Here is a 17,329-nt window from a genome sequence, read left to right on the forward strand (position 1 = left end):
TGTGTGTCCGGCAGCTCATGCTCTGCTGCGCAGCACCACCTAGAGGAAGGAAACAATACCGTGCGCTTCCGCAGGCTCTTGTCTGGGTTCTTCACTTGGTGAAATGACAGAAGCCGCACATTGTTTCTGTGCATGCGTCTTAAATGTTCTGACTTCAGTGTTCCTTTTTGGCAACAGTGGAAAGGATGCCTCTCTACGGTGTAACCCTTTCCTTTATCCAGGTGTTCTTTTTTTCTCCCCCCACCCATTGCAGCACCAGATCTCCACTGTAAATTCTAGAGCGCATGAAATAAAAATAAGCGCATGCCTGTGAGGTAAAGTGGGCATTCTGCGCTACAGTCATAATTATGAATCTGGAAAGAGTGGTGCACTGTCACGTATGATGGTCCATAACTGGCAGAGCATGTGATCAGGCCTAAATTTGTACTTAAGTTCAGCACCCAAATCTTGTTTTGAATACCACACGTCCTGTAATATACGAAGCAAAGTGTTTTTGAAACAATCTACAGTATTAGATATTTGTCTACTGTAGCCATATACAACGTATTTTCATGGATATTTAATGTGAATTATTTGGGCAACAAGTAATATACTATAATATTTGGTAATATGGTCACTGTTTTTAATGTTATAGAGTTGAACTTGATATCCAGATATGCCCATAGTTTTATTGTGACTTTACTAGAGAATTTGTTATCTAATTTTGACTTTTTCCTGTCTCTTAGATGGCAAAAATTCAGATACATGTGGAAACATAGCATAGAGGCCACCTGTTTACAACTCGCTCTTAAGTTCTAATGTTATATGGCAGTTTTGCTTGTTGACAGCTAAGGCATTTGTACTTCTTAATTCCTTAAATATGCCAAATGGTGTAGTTTTTAAAAATTCCCTAAGTAATAAATGATGCATTTGCCCAATGAGGCCACAGGCCTTTTCTGTGCTGGGCTCAGTCCTTTGGAACGGCCTGCCAGATTGATTGAGAGGGGTGCAGCGGGGTTGGAGTCCAGTGGCACCTTAGAGACCGGCAAGATCTTCAGGTATAAGCTTTCAAGAGTCAGAGCTCCCTTCTTCTGATACCAGGTTGCCTTGTTGGTCTGCAGTAGAACAGCAGGATTGGAGTCCAGTGGCTCACAGAATCACAGAGTTGGAAGGGGCCATACAGACCATCTAGTCCAACCCCCTGCCCAATGCAGGATGAGCCTAAAGCATCCCTGACAAATACTCATCCAGCCTCTTCTTGAAAACTGCCACTGAAGGGGAGCTCACCACCACCTCCCTAGGCAGCTGGTTCCACCTTTGAACCACTCTGACCATGAAAATGTTTTTCTTAATATCCAGCCGGTACCTTTCTGCATGTAATTTAAGCCCGTTGCTTCGAGTCCTATCCTCTGCTGCCAACTGGAACAGCTCCTTGCCCTCCTCCAAATGACAGCCTTTCAAATATTTAAAGAGAGCAATCATGTCCCCCCTCAACCTCCTCTTCTCCAAACTAAACATTCCCAAGGCCCGCAGCCTTTCCTCGTAGGGCTCGGTCTCCAGACCCCTGATCATCCTCGTCGCTCTCCTCTGCACCTTCTCAATTTTTGTCTCGATTTTGTCACTTTTTGAAGTGAGGCCTCCAGAACTGCACACCGTACTCCAGGTGTGGCCTGACCAAGACAGTATAGAGAGGGGCTATGACCTCCTGCGATTTCGATGCAATGGCCCTTTTGATACAACCCAAGACTGAGTTTGCCTTTTTTGCCACCACATCACACTGACTGCTCATATTTAGTTTCCAGTCCACTCTTACCCCAAGATCTCTTTCGCGTACGCTGCTACCCAGATCTTATAGACCAACAAGATTTTCAAGGTGTGAGCTTTGGAGAGTCAGTGCTCCCTTCTTCAGGATGCCTTCATTTACTACATTTAGGAAGGCATGTAAGGCGGTCTTGTTCCAGAAAGCATTTGGGTAATGTGTGTATTTTAACTTGCATGTTAATTTTTGTTAATTGGACTATTACATTGTGCATCCTCATAATCTAGCTGCATAGGTGCATTGGTGCAAGGTGCATTGTTTGCCACCTTGAATCGGAGGAGATAAGGCTGCATAGAAATGTTTTAAATAAATAAATATTTTATGTGAAAGCAGTAACATAAGTTTAATAAGGTTTAGTAAGATAGTAAACACTGCATATGGTTTCCTCCAAAATTTCAGTCTTTTTATCTGGAAAACCCTTATTTCCATGTGGTTTCAACTTTTCTGGAAAGTTGCATCTTTTCTCCTTAGGCAAATCTTTAAAATACTGTTTTTCATCCTTAACACGGTATTGTGAGTAATGGAATAGCAATTAGGATGGATTTGGGAACCAGCAGTGTGCTGCTAAATGTCTGCCTATGAAAATATCCTGTCTTTATAATTTGTGTAGAGATAGAAGGAAAGAAGTTTACTAGCGGACCTGAGGTTCTGGCACAACTGATGACCCCTACTTAGCACCGATTCCGTTTAAATGTTAATTTCGGGTGTTATATGTAGTCCTAAGTGTCATATCCTGTGGCTAGTCTCTTACCAAGTACTAGTTACATTCTTTTTACGTGTTTGGAAAACCATTGGAGCATTTATTCAGTGAGAGATAGCAAAGGCTACAGGATGTGGGTCTCTGTGGCTAACCGTTATATGTTTAGCGTGACTGACTCAGGCGATGACATCTGTTGAGCCAGATACTACTGTCAGTGGTTAATGATATCAGATGTTCATCTTCGTTCTTCTGTGCCTCCACACATGGGGACTGCGCAGGCGCAGGCCAGCCGCCGGAGAATTTTCTAGAGCTTCCATGGCTCCGAAGGGGCCGTTTGTCGCGCGCCTCAGCGACCGTTTTCCCGCCCAAACGGTCACGTGATCCTCCAGCGACCAACGGCCCCTTCCCTCAGTTCTCTTCTTGCCGCCGCTTGGAGAGAACGTGAGCTTCGTTGCTCTGTGCTTTTGTGCTTCGTGCTTTATTCTGACTGATTGCTTGGCTTTTGACTTCGGACTTCGTGACCTCGACTATTCTTCGGATCTCGTTTTGGACTTTGTTGTGGACTCGGTAATTTGACTCGGACTGTTTTTGACCTTCCTTTCGCGTGCCCCTGAAGATGGCCTCTAAGGCTCTCTTCAAGCATTGCCTGCAATGCCACACAAAAATGGCCAAGACCGATGGCCATGAACTGTGCCTGTTCTGTTTGGGGGAGACCCATAATGTGACGGCCTGTAAAATTTGCCAGGGCTTCACCAGCAAGGCCCGGCATGAGCGCAAGGCCCGACTAAACTCCTCCCTGTGGCAGAAGGTCATGTCCGGAGGCGCTCCGTTGCCCTCTTCCAAGGCCGGCCCGAGCCCCTCTGCCGAACGGCATTCGAGAGCTGGCTCAGTGGCCTCCGCGAGGTCGGGGTCGAAACCGCGTCCCCCGAGTGCCTCGGCGTCGAGAGCGGCCTCTCCAGCGCAGGGACCGGTGCGGCCGCCCCGTAGCGCGTCATCTACCAGGTCGGATCCGAGACCAGCTTCGGAACCGAGGATCCTGGTACCGAGTCCCCGGTCGGAACCGACGACGGGATCGGTTCCGATGAAGCCTAAGAGGTCGAAGCCGAGGTCCCCTTCGAAGGCGAGGAGCGCGTCGGTTCCGAGGTCTTCTTCGGAACCATCGAAGAAGAAGAAGAAGACCAAGCATCACCGGTCGCCGCGTCCCGCTCCTCAGGAGGAGGTCATCGTGCTTCCTCACACGCCTTCCCCTCATCTGGGCTCCCCGGAGCCAGAGGACACCTCCGTGCCGGTGCCGGATCCGATGGCCTTCGAGACGGTGCCCGCGGAATTCTCGTCGGGGCCGGAGCCGAGCCCGCGCCGTCGGAGCCGACCATCGCTTCCCCTTCGGTCGCCGAGGCTGGAACCGAGCCCGTCTCCTCGTCGGAGCCGTCCGTCGCCTGTCCGTCCGTCTCCACCTCCGGTCGGTCGTGAACGGCATGGTTCCGGGGACAGTGTCCAATCAGTCCGGTCCACTGCGTCCCGGCATCGACAGGCTTCCTACCTCCCCTCGCCATACCGTTGCCAGTGGGAAGGGGCACCTGCAGGCTTCTCCGCGTCGGAACCGAGGCCTTCGACGTCGAGGTCGACGTGGGCTCCCCCTCCGCTCCAGGTTCCGGAATCCCAGCTCGGTTCCGATGAGGAGGATGTGGAGAGCTTTGGCGGCTGCCAGTCGGAGTCCTGGTCCGAACCATCGCCACCTGAGGAGCTAGTGCCATCTGCGGACTCCCCATTCGAGGACCTCCGCATCTACGCCGACCAGATGGCAAGGATGGCCAAGGCTCTCGAGATGGACATCTCTTCAGCAGCGCCAAAGACCAAGGACAAGCTCCTCAAACGTATTTACGGGGATAATCCGGCGTACGTTGGCTTCCCCATGCTTGAGGGTATTGAGGAGATTGTGGAGAAGGTGTGGCAGGTGCCCTGTGATCAACCGCCAACATCCAAGCGCATCGAGCAGCTTTACAAGATCAAGCAGGGCACCTGGCCGGCGTTGGTGAAACACCCTCCACCTTCCTCCTTGGTCACAGAGGAGTTCAACCCCCGACGGTCGGGTCACTCCTCGGTGCCTGCGGATAAAGAGGGCAAGAAGCTGGATGCCATGGGCAGGCGCCAGTACATCGTCGCTTCGCTGGGTCTGAGGATTGCCAACTACCAGACCATCATGGCAGGGTACCAGCTGTACCTCTGGGAGAAGTTGGCATCCTATACCCGGGACCTCCCTCCTGAGCAGAAGGCTGTGGTGTCCCTGCTGCAGACAGAGGCTGTCCGGCTGTCTAAGCAGCAGATGAATGCCGGGAGCCACGCTGCTGACACTGCTGCTCGGGGGATGGCTTCGGCGGTGGTCCTCAGGCGCCACTCCTGGTTGCGGTCTACGGCCCTGTCCCAGGAGGTGCGTTCCAGGGTGGAGAGCATGCCCTTTGAAGGGGACTCACTGTTCTCCAAGTCCACCGACGAGACCCTGAAAAAGAAAAAAGAGGACAGGCAGACGGCGCGGTCCTTGGGTCTGGCTCCGGCGGACAAGCCCTCCTCCAGGCCACGGTACGCTCCCCGGTCCGGCCCTTACCACTACCAGGGCAGGTACCAACATCAGCGGCCGGGCTACCAACCGTATCCTGCCTACCAGCAGCGGCCATACCCTCCCGCACAACAGCAGAGGAGGCGTCGGCCCTTCAAACCTCGCCCGTCACAACAACAACAACCGGCCCAGCAGAGAGATCAGCAGGGCGCCGGGAGGCAATACTGATGGGTCACGCCAGCCGTATCCCCGAACTTTTCGGACAGACTTAGTCCACTCCTCTCTGAGTGGGAGTCAATAACATCTGACTCATGGGTCTTAACTATTGTTGAACTGGGATACGGGCTGGAGTTTGTTGAGCTGCCCAGATGCAGTTCACCCCTGACAGCTGTCAATAACACTATGGCCGAGCTGGATGCGGAGATCGTGTCGCTCTTGGCCAAGGGGGCTGTGGAAGAGTTGCCCTATGAGAACTCTGTAAAGGGATTCTTCTCTAGGTTCTTCCTGGTCCCGAAGAAGGATGGGGGCTTACGTCCCATTTTAGATCTGAGGGGCCTTAATGCCTTCCTCAAGGTGACCAAATTCAAAATGGTTACGTTGGCGGCTGTGATCGCCTTGCTGAAACAGGGAGATTGGTTTGCGGTTCTTGACTTAAAAGACGCATACTTTCACGTGGGCATACGGAAGGAGCACAGGAAATACCTGAGCTTTGTTTACCGGCAAAGGGTTTTCCGGTATAAGGTGCTCCCCTTTGGCCTGTCCACTGCCCCACGAGTGTTCACTAAATGTGTGGCCCCTGTGGTTTCCTTCCTACGGGAAGAGGGCTGTACCATCTTTCCGTACCTCGATGACTGGCTCATCGTGGCTGAATCGGAGTCTAGGCTGGTGCAGGACATTGGCTTGGTACTTAGCACTTGCCAACGCCTGGGGCTCCTGGTGAACTTGGAGAAATCCAAGCTGGTGCCCAACTGCAAGGTGTCCTACATTGGTGCACTGTTGGACTCTGTGGAGGGTAAGGCCCTGCTCCCCTTGGAGAGGGCTCGGTCCCTAAGGGGTCTGGTGTCCATGTTTAAAAGGAACCGTTTCCAGTCCGTGCGCACTATCCAGTGTTTACTGGGGCATATGGCAGCGGCCACCTCCGTGGTGCCCTTCGCTAGGCTGCGTATGCGCCCTCTCCAGAACTGGTTTGTGCGGAGGTACGATGCTCTACTGCACCCTCCGTCCCTCAAATTCTCTATCCCGAGGGTCATCCTCTCCTCCTTGGACTGGTGGCTGTCTGATGACAACTTGTTTAAAGGGACCCCTTTTGGGTATCAACACCATGACATCACGGTTACCACTGATGCCTCTCTGTTGGGATGGGGGGCTTACTGTGGTGATGTGTCTGTGCAAGATGTCTGGTCTGACAGGGAAAAGACCCTCCATATCAATGTGCTTGAACTAAGGGCCATTCGTTTCGCACTTGTGTCTCTTACAGCACTGCTGAGAAATCGTCAGGTCTTGGTGCAGACGGACAACACGACTGCCATGTACTACGTGAATCAGCAGGGGGGCACAGTGTCCATGGCCCTGTGCCGGGAAGCCACACTCACTTGGCAGTGGGCTATCAAGAACGGCGTGTCGCTCCGTGCTATACACGTGGCTGGGTCAGACAATGCCCGGGCAGATGCCCTCAGCAGGGCCCCTTTACTAGACCACGAGTGGGAACTGAACGGAGAGTGCGTTGGGCCGATCTTCCGGATGTGGGGTCATCCAGTGATAGACGTGTTCGCCACTGCGGCGACCACCAAGGCCCACACGTTCTGTTCCAGGGCAGGGAGCGACCCCCTCTCTATTGGGGATGCCTTCCAGTTTACGTGGACGCAGGGCTTGCACTACATGTTTCCTTCGTTCCCCTTGATTCCCAGGGTCCTGTGCAAGATAGAGGAGGACGGGACGGACTGTATCCTAGTGGCCCCCTTCTGGCCACGGCAGGTTTGGTTCCCGAAGCTCCTGCGGATGTCCCAACGGACATATGTGAGTCTGCCCCCTCGGCAAGACCTTCTCCTAAACGGGAGCCTAGTCCACCACGATCCCAGGAAGCTGCACCTAACGGCTTGGCGGATCGTTCCTCCCCTGTAGGCTTTACTGACGAGGTACAGAGGGTCCTCCTGAATGCTCGTCGGCCATCCACTAGGCGCGCTTATGCGGCCAAGTGGCGCAGGTTTGAGCTCTGGGCACTTGCCAGAGGAGTGGTGCCCGAAAGCAGTCCCTTGGGGGTTGTGTTCGAGTATTTGTGCCACTTGCGTGGCCTGGGCTTGAAGGTGTCCTCCCTCAAGGTCCACCTGGCAGCGATATCAGCTGCTCACGCCCGAGTTGAGGGTGCTACGGTGTTTTCTCACCCACACTCCCGCCAGTTCCTTAAGGGCATGTACAATCTTTACCCACCTGTGTCGGCGCCAGTGCCTCAGTGGTCGCTGTCCTTGGTGCTCTCACGTCTCATGTTGCCTCCATTTGAACCTATGGCTACATGCCCCTTGGATATGCTATCCTACAAGGTAGCGTTCTTGGTGGCCGTCACATCGGCCAGAAGGGTCAGTGAGCTGTCTGCACTGCGGTCTGACCCTCCCTTTCTTGTGTTTCATCCCAACAAGGTGGTCCTGCGTCCCTGCCTCGGGTTCCTGCCCAAGGTGGTGTCCGCCTTCCACCTCTCGCAGGATATCTCACTGCCTGCATTCTTTCCTCAACCTTCCTCTAAGGGGGAAAAGGCCCTTCATTCCCTAGACTTGAAGAGGGCCCTAGCCTATTACCTGGATAGGACGAAGGAATTCCGCTCCTGTCCTCACCTGTTTGTATGTTTTGGGGCCAAGGACAAGGGTAACAGGGCTTCCTCACAGACCCTGTCTAGGTGGATTGTGACGGCCATTAGCAAGACCTATTCCCTGGCAGGGGTTGCTTGCCCGCTTCATGTCAGAGCCCACTCCACGCGGTCCCAAGCATCCTCTTCGGCACTCCTCAGGGGGGTGCCCCTGGTTAACATTTGTAAAGCAGCCACTTGGTCCTCTGCAGACACCTTTGTCAGGCATTACGCCGTTGATGTCAATGCGGAGCAGGATGTATCTGTGGCCAAGGCTGTCTTACACTCCCTTTTTTCCTAAGGGAGTTTAGGAATGACTTCTTGGCGTACCTGCTGGGTACCCTTGAGTGAAAGTGTGTATATATGTACCTGGGGGTGTGTATATATGTATATATATTGAGTATTTATGTGTCCTTACACAGTATTTTTACATAGATGTATATATGCATATCTATTTATTGTTGTTCTTGTTGGCTTAATAAAATTGTGTTGGACTTCACCCCCGCCTTCCTTATTGTGTGAAGCTTGGTACACTCCCATGTGTGGAGGCACAGAAGAACGAAGATGAAAACAGGGTTAACATACCTGTAACTTATGTTCATCGAGTTCTTCTGTGCTGACACACAACCCTCCCTCCTACCCCGCTGTGAACTCCAATGCACAATAAGGTGTTGGCTGTAACGGAAATTGGTGTTTTTAAGGTGTTATGGCTGAAGTGTGTTGGTCAAGCGGCGGCAAGGGAGAACTGAGGGAAGGGGCCGTTGGTCGCTGGAGGATCACGTGACCGTTTGGGCGGGAAAACGGTCGCTGAGGCGCGCGACAAACGGCCCCTTCGGAGCCATGGAAGCTCTAGAAAATTCTCCGGCGGCTGGCCTGCGCCTGCGCAGTCCCCATGTGTGTCAGCACAGAAGAACTCGATGAACATAAGTTACAGGTATGTTAACCCTGTTATCTTCTCTGACTATTCCTCAGGATCTCCATTTAAGCCACGCAGCTTAAAAGGGAAGAAGAAACTCCCCAGGATCCCTCATTGTCAGGCAACTTTGCAGTGTTTCCTTTGAGACATTAGCCAAGACTTGCGTCTTGTGGCACTTCTGATACTCCCTGAGGCTTGTATTGTGCCTTCCAAGCTTGCCCTCAAAGCACTTTAAAAATGTAAGCTATCCAGATGGTTAATCTTAGTGGCTGAGAAAAGGAATTTTCTGAGAGCCCTTTTTTTCTTGAAGCTGGTTAGAAAATGGAGGAACTAGGCAAGGCCCCTTCGTTTGATGTTTCTGAGGCAGCGCCTCGTTAATCATGTAGAGTGGCCCTGCTGTTTAGTTCACTAAGCTGCTCCTTTGTTCCCAAAGCTTTGATTTTTGTCTTCTGTACCTTGCTTGTTCCTTTCAAAATTTCTTTAACTTATTTCATCCCTCTATAAATACATTGATGCATACATATATCGTTGCAGAAGGCAATAGAGATGAATAAAAAATTGTACATCATTTTGTGTTTAACCTTGTATTCAGGTGTAATATCCTTTGAACACATTTTTCACTACTTTGAACTTACTACCTCTTGAAAAACACACTGAAAAGTTAATAAGTTCTGTGGTGAGGAGGAGGGTGAGGCACAATATGGCTTCCTAATTGGAACTTTAACTTTCTTTAGCAACTTCCCTTCTTTCCTTTCTTCCTTTCTTCCTTTCTTCCTTTCTTCCTTTCTTCCTTCCTTCCTTCCTTCCTTCCTTCCTTCCTTTCTTTCTTTCTTTCTTTCTTTCTTTCTACCTTTCTTTCTACCTTTCTTTCTTTCTACCTTTCTTTCTTTCTACCTTTCTTCCTTTCTTTCTTTTCAGCTGTGACCCCTAAAGCATGTACAAAGCAATGCAGATAAAATGAACACCAGCAATATGAGCAAAATGGCTGAAAGCCACAACGAAAGGTCATGTGAGGGGGAGCCAAAGAAGGATCTCCTGAGAGAGTCTTCTAAAACTCTTAGGCGACCGTGTGCACACACACACCCATTTATTATTGGAGACCCCACTAGCATTCACTGGGGATGGAGCTTGAAGCAGGGCTTAATTGGGAGATCTGAAACATTAGAGAAGTTTCTATGGGCTATGTAAATGGAAGTGTAATTTCAGTACTTGGTTTTCTGCTTAAAACATGCTTCTTGAGTCTTATCAGTAATAATAATTTGATTTATATACCGCCGTTCAGGACAACTTAATGCCCACTCAGAGTGGTTTACGAAGTATGTCATTATTATCCCCACAACAACAATCACCCTGCGAGGTGGGTGGGGCTGAGAGAGCTCCTAGAAGCTGTGACTGACCCGAGGCCACCCAGCTGGCTTCAAGTGGAGGAGTGGGGAATCAAACTCGGCTCTCCAGATTAGAGTCCCGCCGCTCTTAACCACTACACCAAACAGTCGTGGCATATTGTTTTTCACCCTGTTACCTTTGTAGAAGTTGGTTCAGATAACAGATAAACCACCTAGCCCTGAATCCTGGCCTAAACAGTGTTCTGGAGTAATACGATCCAATGCCTCTACTAAAACTAAGCGTACCTGAATGGGCATGTGCCCAGGAATAATATGTAAGCTGTTCTGAGCTTCTTGGAAGAAGAGCGGAGGATAAACGATGCACACAAATAATTCTTCAAAGTATCTTTTCTCAGCATAAAACCCTGTCAAATGATTGCCTCCCTTTGTACTGAACAAGAGAACGAATTCTTCACCCTCTCTAGATTTTCCTCAGTCTCCACTGGTTTAGGATTCAACTGAACTACAATTTATCTGTTTTAGTGCTGAAAGCAAGGCTTTTAACACACACCTGTCTTTTACCTATAGGGACTTCTTAAGTAAAAACCAGGCGTTGCTTCAGGGTTTGTCGGAGACAAATGAGGACGCTTACCCTTTGGTGGAAATGCTCAACTCTTTATTTTTCTTGCCTGTCAGACGACTTCAAAATTATGCTAGAGTTTTGCTAAAGCTTGCTACTTGTTTTGAAGTGGTAAGTTGTTGGACACACAAGCTTCTGTTACTTGAGGGCTAACAAAACATGTCCTTTAATAATGCTAGTGTTCACAGAACTACTGTTTTAATCTTGCTTTGTGTGTGCAAAAGAAGTCAGTCTACCACCACACACAGCTAAGGGCAGCTCATTCCACAAATGCCACGTGCCTTCCATCAGTGCGAGAGGCTGTAGCTCAGGCGGAGCATGCCTCGTGCTAGCAGAATGTGCTGGGAACATCCTTAGCTGTGCACAGTGGTAGGGTATTGTCCTGTGTCTTTAATTACAACGAGAAAGAAATATGGGTATAAAGGTACTCCTTTTAATAACTAAACATTTTATTATAGCCTTCACAGGGCAGGAGATCATTACAAAGCATTACATAATTTATTTATTTTTAACTTGAATTTTAGGAACTTTATTTGCATGGCTATGGGTTTTTGATTGCCTGTGTTAACAATGAGTGCAATCTGTGCTAATCATATTAATTACTGGAGAGTATCACTGTTAAAATTAGTGATCTGAAATAGCCTTCATGTTACAACCACAGCTTAAGATTTCAATGAGGTTGTCCAGTGACATGACTTCTGGAGAATTAGGCCAGTCCTTTCTCAGTGGCTCCAGAATATATTGATTTATTTAGCTATTTACTTCCTGCTTTTCACTTTTAAGGGGTTAAAAATATCATTCACCTTGTATGTCAAGGAATACACATTACAGGTCCTGTGTGGAGGCTGTCTTATTTATTTACCAAAGGAGTTAGCCGTGTTAGTCTGTAGTAGCAAAATAGTAAAGAGTCCAGTAGCACCTTTAAGACTAACCAACTTTATTGTAGCATAAGCTTTCAAGAACCACAGCTCTTCAGCAGATGCATCTGACGAAGAGAACTGTGGTTCTCGAAAGCTTATGCTACATTAAAGTTGGTTAGTATTAAAGGTGCTACTGGACTCATTATTTACGTTATTTATATCCCACCTTGCTCACTGAGACTCAAGGTGGATTACACGGTGTGAGTCAGTACTGTCATGTCAAAGATACTTCAATAAACAATGTAATAGGATATATAAATGCAGGTTTGCAAAGTTGTTTGCCTGTGTTAGCTTCTCCACACAGAGTCCATAGCATTTAGCATCAGCAGCTGTGGAGAAATTGTCCTTGTGTGCAAAGGAGCTGGTTGCAGGCTGTGCCTCACAGAAGAGTCTTGCTCGGACTGAAGGATTTACATCCGCCTTCAAGGTCTTTAGAAAATGGGCTGTATCTTCTAAGGCTACAGTCTGGAAATCACTTAGTTATGAACCACATTGAAGTTCGTAGACCCTATGAACTATCAAGTCGTTTCTAGAGAACTGCAAAAAAAAAAAAAGATGAGAGGCTTTTAACTTTTTAAAACACTACCAACCTGTTAAGCAGCCTGGCCTTACAACTAATTGAACTTCTTGGATCAAGACTCTGAGCCTGTCCCCTTGCGCCACGCACAAGGGTTGCATTTGCTGTTACTTGATCGGCCTCACTGAGTTCTCGAGTGTGCCCCTTTCCCAGTACTGGAGGTTCTCGCCCCCAGAGTGTTGGGACCGGGCTCACTCTCTGGTCTCCCTTTTCTTCCCACGCAGGCGTCTGCGGAATACCAGAGCCTTCAGGATTCCAGTGCTTGCTATGAATCCCTCGCTCTCCATCTTGGCAGGAAGAGGAAAGAAGCGGAGTACACACTAAGCTTCTGGAAGACCTTCCCTGGGAAAATGACGGTATGTTGGCAGCTGCCAGCCTGGCCGCCCGCAGTTGGCCGCTCTCTGTCAGCACAAGCCCAGCACCAGGGGCGCTTCCATTGGTGTTAATGCAGCATTCCCCCCCACCCCCCACTTCTGCACTTGTTTTCATCTGGAAGCACTTCCCGTTCCAGAAAGGTTATCTTCAGTTTCCTGTATTCTGTTTTTTCAGCCGCTTTCTGCACGCCTAACTACAGCTGACGATATCAGGTCTGTATTAGTCTGTCACTGACAAGCTTCTTTGGGGTGGCCTGTTTCACTTAATTCTAGGACTCCTTGAGGAAGCCAGAGCGGCGATTAATTTGTGAAAGCAGCAATCGAGGACTGTCTCTGCAGCATGCCGGGAGGTTCTCAGTGAATTGGTTCATCCTCTTCAATGATGCTTTGGTCCACGCCCAGGTGAGCTGGCACTTGGCACCTAGATCTGAATTCTTTGTTTTTATCGGGCTGACTGTGACCAGTGACTGCTAAAATAACCACACACAATTTATTCTTTTTCTGAGATTGGCATTATGGTGGTCTCTGTATTTTAGGGGCATGCGCTAGCAAAATTACTGTTTGAATTCTATATTAGGAAGGGCATAATTATCGTTTTCATTAAAAACTGGGAGAACTGTTGTAGTTCTGGACAGTCATTCCAGAAATATCAGAACAATACTCATGATATTTAATTAAAAATATAAGCACGTCCTTTCCAACTTTCCCATGTGGGTTTAAAACAGGGGTGGGAGGGAGAGGAATGAAGGGCCCCTGGTCCCCAGCTGGTCAGCAGCACATCTGGCCCTTAAGAGGTTATTTTCAATGAGTGTAGAAAGCTAGGTGTTCCCATTGAAAGTAATGGCCCAGTTTGGTGTAGTGGTTAAGTGGGACTCTAACCTGGGGAACCCGGTTTGATTCCCCACTCCTCCGCTTGAAGCCAGCTGGCTGACCTTGGCTGAGCCACAGCTCTCTCAGAGCTCTCTCAGCCCCACCCACCTCACAGGGTGTTTGTTGTTGTGGGGATAATAATAACACACTTTGTAAACTGTTCTGAGTTGGGGTTAAGTTGTCCTGAAGGGCAGCATATAAATCAAATGTTGTTGTTGTTAAAGTTTATAGGGTCGACGTGCTCCCAACCAGCTGGGGAGGGTTCCCTCCTGCCTCTGGAGAGGGTTTCCAAATCCAGTTGCCATCAGTTGTGGTAATATCAGAATTGAGAATTGTGTTGAGGGGCCCAGACCAGTATTAAATATTTCTGATTTGATACCTAAAATATTGGGCATTTCCTGGGTCAGCAATATCTGACTACTTGGCACTCTCAGAAAGCCTAACTCAGCTCACACTTGCCAGGATACAAAGGGAAGGCAACACCTCTCTGAATAATTGTTATCTCTGAATAATTTTAACGTGAGATTTCTAAGGTTTCCCCCCTACCTCCTTGGTAGTCTGGAATCGGGGCGGGGGGAGTAATTCCAGATTGGAAGAAAAATCTGAGCCGAGACAGGAGGTGAGGGTCCGGCAGCATGGGTCCCGGCAGCCAGAACTGCCGTCCTGCTGGTAGACGTAGATGTGCTGTGGAACAACACTAGGACAGTGGAGGCCTGGCAGCTTGGTGCTGGGGGCAGCTGACCGCATCGCGTGTCCCCGTGGTAGCATGAGATCCCTGCAGGGCCCATTTTGCCGCAGAGGAACAAGAAGATTCTCATTAGGGCTAGTGTGGGTGGAACACAGTCCGGAGCCAGTTCTGTTTGAAAAATGTTTAATAAGGCCCAAACACGTCCTGTCTGCTGATGCTCCAGAACACAATTCAGTACCAGTACTTTTCCTGCCATCTGTGCTTGTGTTTATTATTTGACACCGTCAGGTCCAAAATAGAAAGGAACTATCACTCTTTGCCTAGAAAAAACAGCATAAGCCACAGGATTGTTCTGCTCATGTGCACAACCCTACCTTGAGCATTTTCTAGCCTCTAGTGCTGGGAAAGACCCGCTGCTAATACTACCCAAGCCCCAGCTGGTTTACTTCCGTGCCATCCTTTGGTGTCACTCACATCTATCAGGGTCAGGGTATGTCGCTGAATTCATAGGACATTGTTTTTACTGCAGCCGAGGTTGCAGCCTGCCGTGCAAGTAAGCATCATGCAATGTTGTTAATTTGAACTTGGAAATAGCAGCTTGGGCTTGGGGAGCTCTTGAATCAGCTCAAGTTTTCACTTCCCTGTGCAGAAGCAACTAAGAGAACAATCTTAAGCGGAGACTACTCAGAATATTGTTCAGTGGGGCTTAGTCCCAGGATTTTATTTTTTTTTAGAATTGCGCTGTAAATTTCTGGTTCTTAAACAGAACAGCTGTGAAAGAGTATTTATAAGTGAATCTGATTATATATGTTTTTCATCTTTTGTATGTTTTTTCTTTTGCAGTTCTCAACTCATCACATTTTTTCCTTGTCCACACTGTGGGTAGAGCCTGTTTCTGAAGAGTCCGGTAATATGTAAGTATTTCTGGGCCCTCTTTCAAGTTACACATCATTGCTTTTTCGTGGAACCTTCTTCTTTTAAAAACAAAATTCTAATTTCCTTGACAGTCTAGCCCAGTAGTGCCCTTGAGATGTCAGAATGTTGTTATTTGATGCCAGCGTGCTGATTTCCAACCTATGGAATGGCTTACCTGGTGAGGTTAGGAGGGCCCCCTCTCTCCTGGCCTCCCACAAACCAGGGCTTTTTTTCAGCTGGAACGCGGGGGGACGGAGTTCCGGAACCTCTTGAAAACGGTCACGTGGCCGATGGCCCCGCCCCCTGATCTCCAGACAGAGAGGAGTTTAGATTGCCCTCGGCGCGGAGGGCAATCTCAACTCCCCTCTGTCTGGTGATCAGGGGGCGGGGCCACCGGCCACGTGACCATTTTCACCAAGGGCGATTTAAACTTTTTAACTCCCCCCCTTGTTCCAGCTGACCCAAAGTGACATCATTGTGTGGTCCTGAGTTCCACCACCTCTTTTCCCAGGAAAAAAAGCTCTGCCCCAAACTATGCAAAGCTGAATTATTCAGGAGGGCTTTTTTACACAAGTAGGAGGCTCGAACTGTAAGGAAAGGGTTTAAAGGGATGCATTGTTACTTACTAGGGTTTCTTGTGTTCGAGAGGGGAAAATATGATGGATTCAATAACTTAGGTACATAGTAAGAAAATCACAGCTCGGGCATTAGGCTTTCTACTCAGCATCCTGAGGATGCCTGAGCCCACCTGTTTGGGGAGGGCAGACTATACATTTAAGAAAATAAGTTCATCATAACTCATTTGATTACGGAGTTAGGTCTGTAAATAAGTGCGGAAAGGCTGGTGAATTTTCAGAAGCATGAGGGGCAGCTGAATAGGAACTGTAGAAACTGGAGATAGAAGTGAAATAAAATGTACCAAGTTCTGCTTAAATTGTGTATCACTTTATTTGCAGAGCTCTCTATAAATTATGCAGTGAGTTTTTGCTAGAATAGATACTGATAGCTTATACGAGCTAATTACAGGTGATTTTCTGTTCATCATTGTGTCTTCTGAGCAGTCCCAAATGGGGATTTGCACATGCGCAGGCCAACCGTGGACCTTCTAAAGCTCGTAGAAGCATGAGACGCTTGCCCAGCTTTTCTGTAAAGGGGACAGTGAGTGGCTCCCTCCCTCAGCACTTCTTTTGCTGCTGCTGAGGAAGGAGGTGTTCTTTCTCTGCTCCTTGGATCCATCGCGTGAATGTGAGTCAGGGCCTTTGGTTCTGTGCTGTTGAAGGCCCTTTTCAAGAAGTTTTTCCATTGTGGGATGAAGATGGCCCAGTTGATGAATGGGCACAACAAATACCTGTTCTGTCTGGACCAAGAACAGAACACCTTGCAGTGTGAAGTCTGTAAACAATTTACACCCAAAGCACTCCCTGAAAGGGCATTGTGGCTGTAAGTGGCACTTAGGGAGTTGTCCCTTAAGGGCTCCACCGAATTCAGTCATGCTACCGAAAGAAAGAAAGAAAGAAAGAAAGAAAGAAAGAAAGAAAGAAAGAAAGAAAGAAAGAAAGAAAGAAAGAAAGAAAGAAAGAAAGAAAGAAAGAAAGAAAGAAAGAAAGAAAGAAAGAAAGAAAGAAAGAAAAGACGCAGTACCTCCTTGGCTTCTTCATTTCCTGGCTTGACTGCTAAGGACCAGCCAGTTCCCGGTGGGTCTGTGTCTGTTTCACATCTATGCCAGTCGGAGCCACCTGCCAAGAAGGTGAAACTTAAGTCCGAACATGTGGCCACGCCTTTGAAGGCCACAAGAAGAAGAAATTAACATCGTCATAATCCAGCTACATTTGGATCATCCGTGTTCATCCAGGGTTCTAAGAACACCTTCCCCAGCACTGAGACACCTGCTTCGGTTCCTCCCTTTTCCAAAGTGGGAATTCCCAACGTCATTAATCTACCTGTGGCTATTTCATCACTATCGCCATCTCCTGTATATTCGTCCAAGATGCGTAGAGATTCCTTGGTTCCATCTGACAATAACAAGTCAACTGGAATTGGTTCACCACTGAAGTCTGTCTCCATTAGTTCCATTACTCACCATATAGTTCACCCTACTGTACAATCCCAGAAAGCAATGCACCGCCAGAACTGACGTTGGCCCCTTCCACCCAATTGGATGCCTACTCTGCCGTCAGTTCTAATTTTGCACCAGAACCATCCTCACTAGAATTCTT

At 48.6% G+C, this 17,329-nt stretch overlaps 1 protein-coding gene across 3 annotated transcripts in view; it reads left to right on the top strand.

Annotated features, from left to right (window-relative positions):
• ALS2 (alsin Rho guanine nucleotide exchange factor ALS2) overlaps positions 1-17,329 on the top strand; it is a 100,893-nt gene that overhangs the window by 36,395 nt on the left and 47,169 nt on the right. For all 3 annotated transcript variants that reach the window (XR_008596575.1, XM_054972525.1, XM_054972526.1), the window contains exons 13-16: positions 10,718-10,880; positions 12,491-12,622; positions 12,914-13,042; positions 15,042-15,112. Coding sequence is in view for 2 of the 3 variants with exons in the window: in XM_054972525.1 (XP_054828500.1) it covers positions 10,718-10,880; positions 12,491-12,622; positions 12,914-13,042; positions 15,042-15,112 (495 nt within the window). In the remaining variant the exon portion in view is untranslated. The remainder of the gene's footprint in view (positions 1-10,717; positions 10,881-12,490; positions 12,623-12,913; positions 13,043-15,041; positions 15,113-17,329) is intronic.

The sequence above is a fragment of the Eublepharis macularius genome, chromosome 2 (assembly GCF_028583425.1).
Source record: "Eublepharis macularius isolate TG4126 chromosome 2, MPM_Emac_v1.0, whole genome shotgun sequence".
Taxonomy (NCBI): Eukaryota; Metazoa; Chordata; class Lepidosauria; order Squamata; family Eublepharidae; genus Eublepharis; species Eublepharis macularius.